Source organism: Panthera pardus, unplaced genomic scaffold (genome assembly GCF_024362965.1).
Source record: "Panthera pardus isolate Hobbes unplaced genomic scaffold, ASM2436296v1 HiC_scaffold_24, whole genome shotgun sequence".
NCBI classification, from domain to species: Eukaryota; Metazoa; Chordata; class Mammalia; order Carnivora; family Felidae; genus Panthera; species Panthera pardus.
This window is the reverse complement of record NW_026526810.1, coordinates 129716635-129734626: the sequence shown is the minus strand read 5'-3', so window position 1 is coordinate 129734626 and position 17992 is coordinate 129716635. Positions and strand designations below refer to the sequence as shown.

The window sequence follows — 17992 nt, the reverse complement described above, 5'->3', positions numbered from 1 at the left end:
AAAAAAAACCTCCCAATGAGACAAGAAAATGGAAAATTTCTTCTTCTTCTACTCTTTAAAAAAAGTCTTTTCAGTTCGCCTTTCAGAGAAGGTAGCATTGGCCCATGGATGACGGAGGGGGGATGGGCATTCACACTGCTGGGAGCAGATTTAATTCCTGCACGGAGCGTTGTTCTCCGGGGTGCACGGGACAGGCCACTCTCATCCTCATATTCTGACACCTGCAGAGCAGTGTCTTACGGCCCCCGAAGGGATTCTTGAGAGGTGGCTCCGACCACCCCCACGCTTCTCGATTTCACTCAGGAACGTTGCCGCGGGGTTTCGGAGTGCCTGGTGTGGATGGTGGTCGAAGCCACTTCCTTGTCAGATAAATGCCAGAGATGTCGCACTATGATCCAACAAAGGCACGGTGAAGATGTCATCCCACAAGCTGTCTGTTTCCCAGTGTGTGCACCTCTCCCAGCCCAGGGGTCGCCTTTGCACCTGTTGGCCCACTGGCTTCCAGGATTCGCTCCTCTCTTTAAGTGGGTGATGGTTGTGTGAAGGGCCCAAGCATCGCCCAACTGTATGGCCCATCCTTCATGGGAAACCCGGTGTGGTATCGTGAGAAGAGATCGATAATTATTATACCCATTTGATGGATGAGGCAAGTGAGGGAGAGAGAGGAAGAAAGCCGGTTGCTTAAGGTAACTAACACAGCCAGATCTCAGTGACTCTGAAACCCATGCTGTTTTTTACAGTCTGTGGCCTTGGCACTCTAACCAGGGGTGGGCTTCTCTTCCACGGCGGGCTGTGCTGGAAGGAATCCCCGGGAGGGGGCGCCCTAGCTTCCTAGAATTCAGGTGGAGCCGAGCGCCGCTGGTTGGGGGGGGGGGGAGGGGGTGTCATGCACTCAGCACTCAGCCTCAAATGCTGACTTGTGTTTGGTTGTCTTTGTCCTTAAGTCCCAGGAATCTGAAAACTCGGGAAACTTAGCAAACTCTTTAGAAGAAAAGGTAACGGGAGAGTCAATCAGCAGTAAAAAAAAGGAAAAAAGGAAGCACGTGGACCACGTAGAAAGTTCAATATTTATAGCACCCGGCACCGTCCGATCCTCAGAGGACCTGGAAGGAGACACGGGTGACCACAAAGTCCTCTCCAGGTATTTTATCACCGTCTTCTCCCCCTAGAGACCGAGCTAGAGAGTTACTGCCTGAGTGCATGTCATTCTTGGTTTCTGATTTGGCGGGGGGGAGGGGGAGTGGGTGGGGGGAACACAGGGACGGGACCGGACGGCAAGGGAAACACAGGTTCAAACAAAAAGGCATCCAGCCAGTTGGTCATTCATTTGCCAGAATCAGAAACGGATCGGTCCTCCTTGTCTACACCCTGCTTCCCGGCCCTGCCCGGCCTCCCCGTTACCAGGCCCGCTCATACGTGGCCGGGCCCGGCGGACACGAAGCCCGCCTTCTCCCCTCTCCGAGTACCTTTGGGCGGAAACTGGAAGTGGGGGGCATGATGGCAGAACCGGAGTAGGTGTGGGGTGTGAGACGGTGCCCCCGGATGCCCCCTGGCTGGGCTAGGGAGAGAGCCAGCCTAGCCATTTATAAGCATCTCACAGAATTCAAAGCAATGTGCTCCCTAGGCACGGGGGGCACCTTTCATGGCTGTCACACGGAAGCCGGACGTGAATGACGTGGCTTCACCTGTGAGTTTGGGTCCCAGGAAGTGAGGCCGGTTGACTCGTCTCGGGGCGGCGGGGGGGAGAGGAAGCTCGGAGCGCCCGTCTGCTCGGTCACTCCAAGGGCACCGGGTGAGCCGGACTGGCCCCAGGGAGAACACTTGACTGCTGAAATGTCAGAAGATCCTGGTTTCTCCCCGCTGTCCCTCGTCGCCACCATGGCCACTGTCGAACCTGCCCTAATGTGTTCTAGCATTTTGCATACGGTCCCTCATCCGTTCTCACAGCAGCGCCTTAGGCGGGTAGGAGGGACCATGCTTCATCACCGTGGGCGCTGGGGGGGTCTGGGGACACCTCCCAGCCCAGGAGATGACAGAGCTGGGGTCTTGCACTCAGACCCGTCAGGCTCCGTGACCCACATTCTTTCCGTGACCCCTCATTGCCGGCGGCGGGGGAGCCACACTGGCCGCGAAAGGGAGGTTGTTGAGATCGGCATTTGGGGAGGAAGTGGGGAGAAGCCAGGGCAGACAGAACCAGAAGGAAGAGTTGGCGGATGTCCTGCCTTCCATCTCCCCTCCGCTTTGCTTCTGCTCCTGGGCTACAGGGGACAAAAGGAAAATAGGTGGGGGGGGGGGGGGCCCAGGTGAGGAGGGGCAAGGCACAGCGGAACGCTGCGTTCCCACTTTGCCCATGACCCCCGGAGTCCCTCTCCCTGCAGAGACCTGGTCGTGACCGTCCGGCAGACATCCGTGTCTTGGCGTGCAGCCCGGACCCGGCTCTAAGTGCAGGTGGCCCGCATGGGCAGGTGGCCCAGGCTACCGTCTTCCCCAGCACAGCTCGCTCGAGGAGGGGCCACGGGTCATTTCCAGACGGCTGTCCCTCTTCACTAGGGGAAGATGCAGGCGTGGCTCCAGCCCCCCGGGGGCTCAGGCAAGCAGGAGGGAAGGCGTGCCCCCTCTTCTGTGCTGGAACCGAGGGGAGCACCTTAGGTGCCAAGAGGCACGCGCGGATTTCACCTTGTGGACCTCAGAGGCAGGTGGAGAGAGGGTCGGGGGCACCTGCAGGCTGAGATGTCCTTCGAGCTCGGTACAGAAGGATAGTGGGATCTGGACTTGGGAGAGGGACAGAAGGCGTTCCGGGTGGGAGAAAGAGCCTGAGCACCCAGCTGGCACACAGCAGCCACCCCAGGACGTGCAGGTCGGATGTGAGGGGGTCAGGGAGAGGCAGGAGAAGGAACACTGGGGGATCGATCATCTGGGATGCCTGCTGCAGCCAGACATCAAGCAAAACCCGTCCCAGAGGAGATGAGACAGAGGGGGCGGATGTTCAAAAGGCAACGTTCTGTCGGTGTGTGTGGGAGTGAGGCCCGGTTGACTTCCCGGCAGAGGTTTGAGCGACGTGCACGTCCCTCTGTGTAGAGCAGACAACGGTCCCCTCGGCGGCGGCTTCCCATCCCACTCGGGCAAAGCTGTAATCATTCCGTCGCATTTCAGCCACGGGGAAGGCTGCGTGCCAACGCGCGCAGAGGGCGCAGGGGTGTGCTCGTGGAGAGAACGAGTGAGGCCCCCTGCGCCCCTCCCCTGTGCCAAGCCGTTTCACCTGCAGTCCGGCAGGTACCACCACCCCCCTCTCGTGACCGAGAAAGTGAGTTCGGAGAAGTCAGTGCCTCGCCCAAAGCTCTCGAACTGGACAGAGCCCCGGGCACCTCCCTGCCAGGCACACACAGCGCGTTTTCCTGGCTGTACCTTGACTGGGGCTTCCCATTGTTCTGGGCAGAAAGGGCCATTGTTCCCGAGCCTTCCCGACCGGTCTCCCCCGGCTCTCATCTGTGTCCGTTCTTGGTCACCTGTGTCCTCCTCCCCAGCCCGCCAAGCACCTTGGCTTTAGTTGAGATCCTTGAATGGCCCCTCGAGCTCTTTTGCCTTTGAGGACCCTCTGTCCCCAGCCTGTTCCCTGTCTTGCTCCTGGGTTTCAGCTCCTGAAACCACTTCCTCCAAGCAGCCTTCTTAGATTCCTCCAGGCTGCTTTTAATACCCCTTTATAGGTTCTCACGGTCTCTACTCTTTTTCTTCACCGCATTAACCCAAACAGGAATGTCTCCAATTATTTGTGTAAGGATGTATTTGTCATCTGCTTTCACCCTAGACGGTGAGGCAGCTCCCTGGAGGCTGGGGAGGGCACCCAGCAGAGGTCCAGTGCTGCAGCTGGCCTTTAATAAACATTCTCAGGAGTGAATGTGAATAAATAAATGCATTGCTCTCTTATTAGTCTGTGGAGGGCGGGCTCCTGAGGAGCCGGGCCCTCAGCCGCCCGGCCCAGTGCCCGGCACACAGTAGGCGCTTGATGATGCTTGCTGGGAGGAGGGAGTTCGGGATACCAACCTGAATCGGCCTCCTGCGGATGGTACCAGAACAAAGAAACCACCCGCAAGAAGGGACGCCGAAAGCTAGCAGAAGAAAGAGCAGGAGCCCTTCCTGATGTTGACCCGCCTTTTACTAGAAAATAGGATCCGCAGGTGGGAGTTACCTGTGTCTCCAGGTACTCCCGTGAGTTGAGTCAACACTTAGGGGACATTGCTGGGGCCCAGGCACCTGACGGTCTCTTCTCTTTGTGGTGCGTTTTGTGTCGTGTCCGTGCCGTGATACTCGCTCGCCTAGGCTGGCCCAGTGCCTGGCACGTAGTAGGTGCTTCATGCCTATTAGCTGGAAACATGCCCGATGCAGGGGAAGAGGTTGGTGAGGGTCCAGTGGGCGGGAATAGCCAGGCTGCCGATATGAATTCCCTGGCAATAAGCTCGTGGGTCAGATGCCTTTTCCTTGGACCCCCGGATGGCCACGTGGTACGTCTGCCTTGAGGAAACGGAAGTGATTGTCTCTGATCCCCAACACCTCGTTCTCCTGTTGAGTGGCAAGACAGGGCCACCGGGACCTGGCGTGTATACCGTACTTCCCACCAATACCGCAGCCCCATGAAGTAGTCGGGGTGGGGATGATGATCCATTTTACAGATGAGCGAAACTGATCCGAGACATAAAAAACACTTGGCTAAGGTTGCCAGTTAATCGACCAGGAGCCGGGACACAGCCCAGGCCACTGGCTGGGCATCTTCGGCCGCCGCCCTGGGTGAACCAACTTTGAGATACGTTCCCCATCAGCCTCAAAGATATGGTCAGAAAATCGGCCTCCTCGTGCATGAGAGAAAAAGAGGTACAGACCCCCGAGAGCTGGACAGAGAGCAGCCTTGTGCCTAGAAAGCACTAGAAAGGGAGTCTGGATAGCAGGTCTCAGCCCATGCCTGACATGAACGTTCAGAGGACCTTTGGCAATTCCCAGATCTTGGGATGCTCAGAGAAGGCCCTCTGTTTCTTCCCTGAAACCCTATGACTTTTAAAACTACGTGGTCGGCTTTCTATTTAAAATTCTCAGTTGCTTTTTTTTTTCTTTCTTGTGGATGAGGCCACAATGTGTCTCTCTCTTATCCATCCTACTGTTTGTAAGCACACTCCAACCCAAGTGGGCATGTTGGATACAACTGCTCCTTTCCGTGGCTGGGCCTGAAGTCATAGCTGGCCTAAACCCACGTGTGGAAGACTTGGGGCGGGGGTGGCCGTACAGGGGGACCCGAAGAGCTCCCGGTGGCACCAATTCAAAACGTGTGTTTATTTTTCAGGACTAGTCACAGTGACTCCAGCATTTACATTCGACGACATACTAACAGGTCTTTGGAATCGGTTAGTATGGGAATTTCTTCTTCTTCTGCGTGGCCCCTGCTAAACCAATCCCTTCCCGTCCTTCCTCCTCCCAGCCCAGAGCTTTGAAATTACTGACGTACAACCAATGTACTTTTGGATAGAAGACAAGCAAATTCACACCTTGTCGTTGAGCACAGTCCCACTGGATGTCCAATTGGGGTTCTAGGGGATGTAAATAAAGTACTGGCTGTAAACCTCGAAGTCCTCTTTGTTGTAAAAAACGCATCCAAGACCTGCCACCCAGCCCCGCACACGCACCCAGAAAGACCACCCTCAAAGACAGAAGCGCAATGTAGGTAGAGGTTCCAGTCTACCTTTGCAGCTACTTAGCCCTGGATGTGTTGGGGCCCAAAGCACGGGGGGGGGGGGGGGGGGGGCGCAGCCCGATTCGGGTTGTGGGCGGTGGGGCACCCGCCGGGGGCTGGGGGAGAGGGTGGAACACCGGTAGAGAATCAGTTAGCAGTTTGATTTTGGAACTTAAATGCTTGCGATATTGAGAAAAAGCGTGGCATGCTCGGCTTCGTATGTTTAAAATCGTTTTATTTTCTGTTTCAGAGATTTCATCTTTACTAATTGGGTTGCGGGGGTTTTGTTTATAAATTTCACTGTAGGACCACTTTAGCTATGTTCAGTTGAGGAACGCGGCAGATCAGGATGACAGAAGGAACCGAATGTTAACCAGGTTGGTGGCTTTAGTCCGAGTTTTGCGGGGTTTAAGATTTTTTTCCTTTCCTGTTTTAATTGTGCAGCCTCCCTTGGGGGCGTGGCTACAACTAGGCTCTGTTGATGGCGATAGTCGTAGTCGGAGGTCATGCAGGAAACCACCTGCTGCAGAGCAAGCGAATGTAAACTGAACATACGTAGGAGGGCAAGTGGGAACGGATGAACGTCGATGGGCGGGGAATGGCTCAGAAAATGGGCTTCCGTGTAAAGCCGGGTCTGGGTCACCAGCCCCGCAGCTGCGTAGATGCAGGGGTAGAGCCAGGCAGTAGTGACGTGATGCTGTGTGTGTTCCCCACGTGTAGCACCTGACCACCTGTTCCTTCTGTGTCGCCCCTGCAGGTACAATACTCAGAAGCTCACTGAGCTGATATTACAGTTTTATGGCATCAGAGCAGATATGAAGAAGGAGTGCAAACATACCAGGATGTCTATGAAAGTATTTCTTGCCGTTCGAGAACTCGATGGCCTTGTCCGATATTGCCGAGTTGGCATAAAACCGCCCACTTAGGACCTAGGAAACCCGAGCAATCTCGAAAACTCTGACAATTCTGAGATGCTCCTATCCCTCTTAAAGATATCGAATCACTTAATGTCATTGATTTGCTTTTTTTTAAATACTTGCCACGGATTTCAATGGGCGGGGAAGGCCTTAGATTATTGAAATGGAAAGCCTCTCTGAATCCAACACCCACGAGTGTAATCCTCAGAAGCTCCCCCGTCTGGCTTTTAAAAAAGAGGCAAGACTTGTTTCCCTCCCAGGCCGTAAGATGGGAATATTAACTCACGTCCCACCAGGCATGACGTACTCTGAGGACAGGAGTGTGTTTCGCTTTTAGGAGATAGAGACCTCGAAAATTTAAACTAGAAGGTTGAGAAATGCAGTCATGCTTTCCGTGTTTCTGGAGCGTTGATTATTAGCTTTGTAATAAAAAATGGAGTTTAAATTTTTTCTAGAAACGGTTCTAAGAAAGAGAAATTCTGTCCGTTGTCCATTGTCACGAGTGAATCCGTTTCGAGGCCAAAAGGCAAACGTTTAACCCACTGTTGGCCTCGCTTTTCTGTATCAGGAGATCATTTCGGGTTGAGCTGGTTTCCACGGCTCATAATCTCCACCGCATGCCCCAAATGACCACCCTAAGAAGCTTACGCTCTAGGCTTCTATAAGCAGAGACCCCCAACCCCTTTGCAACCGGATGAAGGCCCCAGCCCTTGCCTTAGGGAGAACTGGGCTTTAGCCGCCAGGGAAAAGCAAAATGTCACTTTCACCCCACCTTCTGTAAATGAAAAGAGGGAAGACAAGTCTGACCAGACGCAAATCTAGTGATTATTTTTGAGGTTCTGTTCCAAAGCCAAAATCAAAAACTTGGTGGGGGTGGGGCGGGGGGGTTAGAGAAGCGGGGAGGGCGTGCCTTTGTTTCTGAAGGCTGTTTTTAAATGATCTATAATCAGGGAACTCTATTTATTCCTTTAGATTACAAAAGACATCCCCTCTGTCACACACTAATGGCGCAGTGCCATCAGCCCCCAGCTTTGCGTTAAGGGCACTGTGGTATAAAGGAAGGTGTCCCGGACGGGGGAGTGGTAGTTGTGTGGCCCCGAGCAAGCCCCGAGCCCCGAGTCTTAACATGCCCGCCTTCGCAATGGGGCCGACCGCTTTACCCCCTTAGGGTCGTGCACACTTGGGTCTCTGCACGCGCCCCTCGGGGCCACTTGACTGGGACGCCACTGGGACGCCCTCCACTCTCCGGTTGGGCAGTGAGGTTGCAGGCTGGGGAGGCAGGGGAGGCCCATCCCCCCGGGGACCCGCTTGTGACTGCCTTGCCTGTGTCTTCCTTTCTGCAGGAAGGCCAACGACTCTGGCGAAGCCGTGTTGCAGGAGAGCCAGAGCTCACAGAGCGACTCTCTGACCCAGTTTGTCCAGCAGCCGGATATGATGTATTTTATTCTCTTCCTCTGGCTCCTGGTTTACTGCCTACTGCTGTTCCCACAGCTGGACGTCACCAGACTCTGATGCGTGTGTCTGCATAATAAAAAAAGGCTCCTGACCAGGGGGCAGGAGTCTTGTCACTTCCCTTTTATTGGGGTTTGAATGGGCCACTCTGCAGACAGCCGAGGGCCTCCAAGGAAACAGCGTCCCTCTCCCTGCTGTCTCCATGGGTTCCCTTCTCTCCTGCAAGTCCTAAGCACGCTTTTCTCTTCCGCCGTGTCCTCAAAACTCAGGTGTCTGTCTGGCTGGAGTCCCTAAGCGGAGCGTGTTCCTGCGTGCCTTGCTTTGGCAGGTATGAAGCGTCCTTGCTAATATTTAGCCATAGCCCGGGTCATAGCTCGTCCTGCGTGCAGGTTTTTAAGGCCTGGGATGGCTTTGAGTTACTTGCCTCTGAGAGGAGGGTCGTCCTGATGGGAGGCGGGGGGAGAGGGGGTGCCCCATGCGCAGAGCCTCCATTGGGAGGAAAACTGCCCCGTGTTCCTCCCAGAGGTGGGCTTCGAGTGAAGGTGCTGGGTGTCCGTGCACCTGTCGGGGTCTGGCCGTCTCCGGGACCGTCCATCTGGGAGCGGCAAACCCAAGGAGGAGAGTGAGGGCTGGTGGTAGGCTGGTCTTTTTTTTTTTTTTTTTTTGGCGGGGGGACAGAGATGTAAATTCAGTTTTGTATTGATTGAATTAAGGTTAAAGCTGTGATTTTCAAAGAGTTTCCGCCAACAGCACCCTCTTTCAGATGAATTCCTAGCAGGGGAGAGTCTAGCTGGTACATTAAAAGCCGAGCTCAGCTGACACAGGGCCGGGCCTGGGATCCCTCCCGCTCTGCCTGGGCAGCGTCCCCAGCATCCACGACAGCTCCTGAGGCCTCCGGGCCGATCTCCAAGGCCCCACAGGGCACTGCAGAGAGCTCTTTAAAAGCCCCAGGAGGAGTGCAGGAACGGCTGGGCTCAGAATCAGTCCCGGCTGATGTCAGAGCTACAAGGGGTCCGGCAGGCTCCTGCCCCTTGTGCACACCAGTCCCGGCACAGGCATCCTTACTGGTCGGTCATAATGGGATTCTCGAAAAGACTTTCCGGAAGGTACCCCAACAAGTAGACCGGAACAGGCAGTTTGTGAGGAAACCTCCCCCCACCCTCCCATCTTCCTTCAGCCCTGCACCACCCTCCACCCCCGTTTCCTGCCAAGATGTAGGTCCAGGTGACTCGGTTTTTCTTCCTCCCCCGCCCCGTGGTCCTCCCCTCTCCAAGCGGGACTCATAAAAATCACAGACTCTTAGGTCAGGAGAGGCCCTCAGACAGCCTGTTGTCTGCTGAACCCAGAGAGGCAGAGCGGGTGGACCGAGGTCACACAGCAGCCAGGAGCAGACTTGTAAGCACACTCGTGCCCCCTGATGCCGGGTCCAGAGCTGTCCCCTCTTTGACAAACCTTGTATCTGGCCCATGAGTATCCTGGAAAGAAGATGAAATGATTAGATAAAAAGGTCCTCATTTAGACAAAACCAAAATGTGGGGCCAGCTACAACCTTTGCCTTGTTCTCGTGTTTTTCCCGTGAGGAAGCTGCATTCACTTTCACGCTCGTCCCCCGTGACTTCTGGAGTGCCGTTGATGGCTCGGATAGCTTGATAGGTGACAAGCCAGCCGTTGCTCCTCCTGCAGAGATCACGGTTCTCTGTTGGCAAGCCCAGAGTCTTGCTCACTTCAGGGAATGGGTTTCAAGTTTACAGAATCCCAGCACGGCCAAAAGAATTTACAGAGCACGTTTTAGTCAATGACATTCCAAGATCCCATTCCGGTGACAGCCTGCCTCGTCTCCTCCTTAGTTCTTAGAACGAATCTAAGCCTTCCGAGCTGAAAGCTGCCGGGAGCTTGGAGTGGTGCCATCGTGAAGGCCAAATGTGCCATGGAAAATGAGCTAATTAACGAGCTCTTTGGCATCTCTGAAAGCTAGGATACAGATAGTAAAGAATACGTGTGTGGTATCTTATAACCCGGGACGCCACGCGGGCCTTGCCTAAACTAGATGCTGGAAAAGCCGGGGAGGAGCCCATCCAAACACGAATTTTACGGGTCTAGACCTCGTTCAGAAAAAAAAAAAATCTCTGCAGGCTTCTTCTCTCACCCATTACAACGTGTAATATTGTTCAAAACCACCCACTGGGGATGGGGTGCCTGGGTGGCTCAGTCGGTCGAGCATCCGACTTCGGCTCAAGTCATGATCTCGCCATTTGTGGTTCAAGCCCCGCGTCTGGCTCTGTGCTGACAGCTCGGAGCCCAGAGCCGGCTTTGGATTCCGTGTCTCCCTCTCTCTCTGCCCCTCCCTTGCTCATGCTCTGTCTCTCTCTGTCTCAAAAATAAATAAAAAAATTATTAGAAAGAAATTTAGAAATTAAAGAAAAAATTTTTTTAAACCACCCACTGGTGAGATGCCTAAAAATCGTTTGATTCAGGTTGGCTGTAAACAGATTTTTTTCTTTAAAGGCAAAAAAAAAAAAAAAAACAATTCTCCATTTGAGTATAGGCTTATACGGAAGAGAAAGTTGGATATAAAAGGTGAATACAGAAGCCCGCAAGACAAACCACCCATGGCTTTGCTTTTCTTTTCTTTTCTAAGAATCGATTTTTAATTCTTACCCGAGTAATACATATTCATAGTTTTTTAGCCAGTGTAGGTGCATAAAGACCGTTTGCTCCTGGGCCAGGTGGCATATAACCGTGGGTACACGGCCTTTCTTGCCCAAATTCTCCCCCCTGGTTTGATCATCTTTTTGTGTGTCTTTGTGTTTGCTTGTGTGTTCCTTTTGGTGTGGCACATTCTTTAGTAACTTCCTGAGAAATGTAACCTGGGAAGTCAACATTTAACTACCTTGAGGTTGTGCATACCTTAACACGTCTTGATTCTGCCTGTACCCAAGTATAACTGGGTGCAGGATTTCTGGTGGAGAATAACTCTCTCTTACCCGCCTCCCTCAGGGCAGTTGTTGACATTTCTGGCCCCATCTGGGTGCCCAAGCCTCTACGTGCGACTTGGGCTTCTCCCCACCTCCCAGGAAGCATTCAAGTTTCCTTCTTTCTTAGAGTTCCGAGCTGTCCTGATGGTGGTGTATCCTCTACAGTGTGAACCTCATGCTCGGTTCTCTTGGGAAGTTACTTAAATCTTCTCATAGTGGTTCACATCCTTTCTTTCTGGACCACCTGTTATTCCAACGTGGGACCTTCTGCGCCATAATCCTTTAATATTTTTTTTTTCTTTTCCACTCGTAGTCTTTTTATTTGGGGGATCTGGCTTCAGGGCAAGGTACTCAGCTCATCTTCTCACATGCCTGATGAATGGTACATGCTTAATTTCCAGAACATTTTGTTGCTGTTCTCTTGTTTCTGTTTTATAGTGTCCTGTTCTTGGTTTGTGTCTGGAGATCTTCACCGTCTGGGGAAGTTCTTTCCTGCTCCCTGTATTGGCTCTGTTTTCTCGAAGTTCCCTCTCTCTTGGTTAGTCTCAGGCTCCGTCTTTCACATCACAGGCTTTCTTCAAATATCTGGTGGTTCTGTGGATCCATTCGTAGTGGAGAGTGACACATCCGAAAACAGGCTGGAAGACCTTTGTCAACCGGCGGGCTTTTCTGTAGGGGCACCCAGTTGGCACCTGACGTCTTCAGGAGAAGGCCCCCATATCAACTGTTGGTCTTTTCTCTGGGGCTAATTGTTTCTTTACAGATATTTTCACTTCTCTCCTGCCTGGGAAAGAGGAACATAATAGAGCTGCTATGAAGTGTCCTCTTACAGTTTCTAAAAAAGGCATTCCCCCCGGGTGAACGGCTTCAAGAAAGATGCCTCCGCCGGGCAGAAGCCACCCATAGGCACTTGGCCTGGCTGGCAGATGGCATCTTTGGCCCCGTTCTCTAACGAGATGTAGACCTGAGCGAGGGCAGGGCTTTAGGAGCAGAGCAAGGACTAGATTTGTACCGCCCAGTCGTTCCCTCAGCCAAGCGCCTTTGTGCAGTGCTCAGACTGTATGGCCGCACCCGGAGATCCTAGCGCACACCCGCGTGCTCGCGTCCTGACCTCAGTGGGCAGTCTCTTCACAGTCCGTACTTGGACTCATTGAACTGCTCCTGCCTCGCTGTGCCTGGTGTCCGTGGGTCGCAGCTCCTCCGATCCCCCTGTGGAGTAGGACCACAGCTGTGACAGCTCAGTGGCATGTCTCTGCCCGTGTGCGGGGGTCGGGTCCTCTGCCCTGCCCTCCTCTCCAGCGGCGCTGCCCTGCCACCAACGGGGTGGCATCTTTCACCCCCTCTCATCCCCTGTCCGTCCCATCGTCTTCATGAGCGCAGAACCTCTGTTCCTTTGCTCTTATTCTCGCGGGGTCTCACGAGGGATGAAAGGAACCCACGTGTTCAACACCCCACCTTGAAGCTTCCCGTCTGAGTTTCGGAGCTTCCCGTCCTGTCCTGGCCAGACCTGGCCTCTGTGGGGAGAGGGGCTCCTGCCAGGACCTGGGACCAGGGAGTTTACTGTCACCGCCCAGGACAGCCACCTGGGCACGCAGTGTGTGCCTGCTCCTTGTAAGGCGACCGCACTTTAGAAGGCTGCCTCTTTGGTCAGTCTTTAGAAGTCGGAGGATATTCGACAGCCTTAGGCATCTCGTAAGGGTCTAGCACTTTATCTAAGCAATCAGAACACTGAAGGCCAGGAAGGGGACGTGACTAGTCCCACTGCTAGTTAGTGACCCCAGTATGGTCATCGTGATTCCCAATTACGTTTTTTTTTTTTTTTAGTTTATTTGGAGAGAGAGAGTGCGTGCGCATACGGGCGCAGGGGAGAGGCAGAGAAAGAGGAGAGAGGATCCCAAGCAGGCTCCGTGTTGTCAGCACAGAGCCCGACACGGGGCTCGATCTCACGTGAGATCATGACCCCAGCTGAAACCCAGAGTCAGGTGCTTAACCGACTGAGCCACCCACCCCCCGACCCCCCGCCCCTGCCGGTCACATCCGAAAATTTGTAGTTTTCTGCAAAACTACATCCTGCAGCCACTGAAGGTGCCCTGCCCCTCCCTCCTTGCCAAGGACTCAGAACATCGCGACGCCAGTCTCTCAAACACACATCCGAGTAAACAAGAATGTGTCTTACCGAATATCGCAAATCACCAAAGCTTCTTCGGTAAGAACTATTCTCCTTCCGTGGTTATGTCGCTTTCCGAGCCTCTTCCTGTCTCTTTCCGAGTGCAGTCACGCAACGGGACTCGAGGGCCCGCCGGAGCTTTGAGATGTGGCCTCTCTGCCTCTGCTTAGAGACCTTCCTCCAGGGTCTCTGCCGAATTACCCACCTGTACTCAGCTTCGCGTCCTGAACCCCCCCGAGTGGGCTGCGTGGGAATCCCAAGCCGGCGTGGCTTCTCAGAACCTTCTCGGCGATGCTCTTGCCGGGAAGCAAACACCTAGAGCCCTCCAGGTCCAGATGTGCTCTTTCTCTCTTGCTGACGTTGCATAATCTCGGCTAAAACGGCCTTTGGGGGAAGATTTAACATGTTGGGCCCGCAGCTGTCCCAGGGACCCCCCCCCCCCCACCGCCACCCCCCGAATAGCAGGTTACACCTCTGGCCCTTGCAGCTGGTGAGCGGGGCTGCTCCCAGGACACGGTCCAGGACCCGGGGCGAGACGCTGAAGGCTGAGAGCCGGCATGAATGAGATCGTGCTTCTTTGCCGAAAATTGCCACAGAGTTTGCCTGAACAGTTAGCCAGGGTGAGGGAGCCACGAAAGGAGACGTAGCTTCTCTGCCGGACGGGGGGTCCACAGATCTTTCTACCCCACCTCTCATCAGGCATTTCCTTGCGGAAGGACGGCAGTTTAGGGAAGTTTAGGGAGCCTGGTGCCCGAGAAGCATGGCTTTGGGGTGAATTGTGCCCCGGATCTAACATTTCTGTCGTGTGTAGACCCCGCGTGTTTAGGCTCGGGCTTGGGGTGAGTTTGGCCGAGTAATTGGGCGATTCCCGGGTACTTGGGATCTCCGGCTTCTCCGAGAGCCAGCGGAGGACCAGGGGGGTTCCTGTGCACCCCGGCCTGTCCTAGCATCTGCAGGACCACCCCCCTTCCCCCCCGCCTCCCCGCCCCGCTCCGCAGAGCCTGGAGGCCGACTTGTTTGTGTTTACAATGTATTCGGAGAACCTTGAGGAAAACACATCAAGCAAGCAGTTCTCGCTGGCCGAGGGCCGTCCCATCCACAAGCCAGGAAGACAGCTATTTATCTTGTGCTGTTTGACCACGCTGTTCTTAAATGCGAGCACAACTCAACCCTCCGTGGGCCGGCCGATCCCGCGGCTGACCTTTTAAATTGCCGACGCCCTAGGTTTCATCCCGCAGGGGTCTGTCCAGCTGAAACCATTTTCCTTAAATCGTCACTCCGTTCGTCCTCTTCCTCCGGGAGGTACTGTGGGATGGGGAAAGCGCAGGTTTGGGAATCAGCCAGATCTAGGTTGGAGTCCCCGCTCGGTCACCTGGTATGGGCATGACCATTAAGCCCTCTGGGCGTCTTCTGTGCGGAGTGGCCCCCACATACACACTGGTTGAATGAAGAGTGCTTCCCTGCAAATCTGCCGCGAGGCTGGGAAGTGTCTGGTAGCTCCTTGCTGTGCATCGCCTTCCTCTCCAAGCTTTGCAGACGCCCTCTTTCCTTAAGGTTCCATTGACCGGAGCTGCTTTGCAGCCTCTCCCGTCCGCCTTGCTCCCGCCTGCTGCTCTGTCTCCACTCTAACCCGAGCCTTTTAAAGAGGAAGTTGCAACCACCGTATGCCCATTACTCCCCGGACCCTCAGCACAACCACAGGAGGTCAGTTCAGAGATGAAGCTAACGCCTAGAGAGGGGAAAAAAAAAAAAAAAAAACAAGGTCACAGAACCAGGAACATAGGACTCTTGTTTGCAAACCCTGATTTTCGCCCCGGGCTTCACTGCTTAGAAAATAAAGTTCTACCCTGACGAGGTTCTGACTCTCCATGACTTTGGCCTAGTTGGCAACTGTGGGTGGAGGTTCCCAGAGTCGGGAAGGTGGGGAACTGGGTTAGCCCCATTGTCATTCCCCACCGTGCGTCCTTCTTCCCCCTCTCAAGTCGCTGCACTCACTCCCAAGCCCATATCAGAGCCGCTGAAGTGTCCCCTTCATGCTTGCATAAAAATGACTGCAGATGCCCCAAGTTCGTGTTTTAGCCTGGGGTGGCAAATTTGCAGCCAAACTCGTGGCCTCTCAAGAACCTCTAGCAGTAAAATCTCAGCGTCTAACCTCACAAACTTCAGCGACCCGTTACCTCTGCATCCTGCCCCAGCTAATCACCTCTCCACCTGCCAACACATGCTTTTCAGAGCAGGAAATTAGGCTCTCTCCTTCCAAAAACAAATACATTTCACGGTGCTGGGCAGAGCACAATTAAAGCGGGGTTGCAGGAGTCAGAGAACTTGGACGAAGTCATAATTCGTGGGTCCGTGACCTAGAAATACTTATTTTTCCTTGAAGTTTAAAAGTTGTGATTTTTGTATCATTGCAAAAACGGAAATATCTTTTTGGTTTATTCCATGCACATCAGCGACCGCTTCCCTTAGCCCCACCTGAAGTCAATAGAATGTTCTCCGCAAGACGGTGCTATGAGGGAGAACAGCCACAAATGCCTGTGTTTCTAAATGCCCCGCAAGGATTGAAACGCTTCCTTAAAGGAAACTCTCTGTAACCCAGAGAGTTGACGTGGTTCCAAAGGAGGACGACAGTGGTCTGAGCATCAGGAACCCACATCCGGGCTGTGGCTCACCTGCTGTGACACCTTGAGTAATTCATTTACCTCTCTGGGTCAGAAGTTGGAAGATCTGTTCGAAAGTCCTGCCTAGGTTTAAACATCCAAAGGTTAGCAAGTTCGATGGGGTTTTTTGTTTTGTTTTTTAAGCTCAGTGAGTGACCTCTTTGCTTAAAATAAATGCATCTCTGTATTTTGTAAGTGAAATCCAAAGCTTAGAACATTGCTTCCGGCTTTAGTATCTGATAAAGGTGCCTTCAGGAAGCGTTTGGTAAAACAAAGCGTAGTCTGTTAGAGGTGTGGGGATGAAAGTCGGGAGGAGGGTGGGGGAGACCTGCTTCCTAGGGCTCCCGGACCTGAACTGGTCTCCTTAACACGGGTCCGCATAGAAGGCGGTTTCCCGGGGAAATCTGTTCCAAATGTGAAAGTTCAGCAGTGGGAGCAAAGAGCTGTAAACTGGACCTTTCTTTCTGCACTTCCCAGCTTCCCCCCCTTTCCCTAGCAGACTCCAAACAGGTAGAGAAATCTCTGTGGACTCCAGCTGTGTGCATTCTAACATGGGACCCCTGGAGCCAACGAGGGACACCTCCGGGTCGAATGTCCCCGAGTGGGCGCCGTACCTGTGGGGTGGGGTGGGGGTGGAGGGATTTTGTGCTTGAAATTGCACCATAAGATAGTGCCTGCATCACCTGCATCGGAGCCAAAGACAAGTTGGAAAAAATAGTTTTTCGCTACCATAGTACATCGTTGGGGCAAATTACTAGGCCTGGCCATGGTGTCTTCAGAGCCTGTTCTATTGGATGGCGACGGGAGTTTATTTCAAGGTCTGTAATATGTTTAACGGATTCAATGCTACCATTTCTTTCAATGTCACGGCAGAGCTTCCTGGACAAATGTCTGAACCTTTTTACTGAGGGCGCTAAGGGAATTATTGAAAAAAAGTGAAATGTTATTTTGTAGAACAAGGATTATTTTGTCTATTTAGTACATACATAGAGCCGTAGCTTTGTAAAAAGGGGTCTTTGTAAAAAGAAATAGTATGAATGTGCACTCTTATTTATTGATTATTGTAAATGAAGCTATAAATGACTATTTGCATAATTTATACCTGTGGGAAATTCACTGGAGTATTTGCTATTTGACCGTTTTCTATTAAGGAACAGCATAGGCCCGGTGCTATGACGAATGGTCTCGGAAAATCACGTGTATTCTTAAGAAAATTTTTAAGTGTAAACTTCACGAACTGTCCGTCTCATTGATAACTCTTATTTCCATGTGTGTCTGTGTCTGTGCGAGTCAGAAATTGCACCATCGTTCCCGTGTCCCCACCAAGACTGCCGTGGCCAGGGTAAAAGTGAAGCCGGGGGGCTTTCAAGCTGTAGAGACTGTTGGGAAGGTGCCTTTTCTGACGATTAACTGGCCTCGAGCCTGTGCGCGTGAGGCTCCAGGAAGAAATAGTAGAAAAAGAACAGTGGTGAAGCAGCTGACTGCCCGCCCTGGGTTTGAACCCGGATCTGTCTCCCACCAGCCACGTGGCCTACCGTGAGGGATTCTAGGAGTCTGGGTGCCCCGGAAAACAGAGCCCCAGTAAAGCTTATGTGCTCATGCACCATCGGGGGGATCAGTGCAATCCTAGGGAAGCAAAAGTGAGACAAGGAAGGAGAGAAGAAAGCAAACCAAAGGCAAGACGGCATATTCATGGCCCATCTGCTGGGGATCAGGCACCACTCTGGCCGCTGAGTATCAACAGTAAATGGAACCAAAGCCCTTGTTGGTAAGCTCCTTGGAGCTTACGTTCTAAGTCGGGGGAGATAGACATGAACCCCCAAATAGGCAAGATATATAGCATGTCACATACGTATAGGTGAGTGCCAGCAGAAAGGCCGGGAAGGGGAATCAGGTTGGGAGCAGAGGGGGAGTGAGATATTAACAGTCAAGAAGGCCTCTTTGAGGGACAGACGTTTGACTAAAGACCCAACGGAGATGCAGGGACAAGTCCCTGGAATGTGTGGGAGAGGAGCTTTCCAAACAGAGGAAGCAGCAGGTGCGAAGGCACTGAGACGGGACTACGGCTGGTGTTTTTAAGGGACACGAAGGGTCCCGTGTGGCTA

The 17992-nt window shown here is 53.2% G+C and overlaps 1 protein-coding gene across 4 annotated transcripts in view; it reads left to right on the top strand.

Moving 5' to 3' along the window:
* CLMN (calmin) overlaps window positions 1–17115 on the top strand; it is a 118866-nt gene extending 101751 nt beyond the window's left edge. Inside the window, exons 10-15 of one of the 4 annotated variants that reach the window (XR_008417314.1) lie at window positions 945–1141; window positions 5330–5390; window positions 6023–6093; window positions 6474–6570; window positions 7981–8413; window positions 13173–17115. Coding sequence is in view for 3 of the 4 variants with exons in the window: in XM_053889756.1 (XP_053745731.1) it covers window positions 945–1141; window positions 5330–5390; window positions 6023–6093; window positions 6474–6570; window positions 7981–8145 (591 nt within the window). In the remaining variant the exon portion in view is untranslated. Of the gene's footprint in view, window positions 1–944; window positions 1142–5329; window positions 5391–5966; window positions 6094–6473; window positions 6571–7976; window positions 8727–13172 lie in introns of those variants that run through there. The other 3 variants (XM_053889756.1, XM_053889757.1, XM_053889758.1) reach the window with 3 other exon arrangements.
* Window positions 17116–17992: the final 877 nt, after the last annotated feature.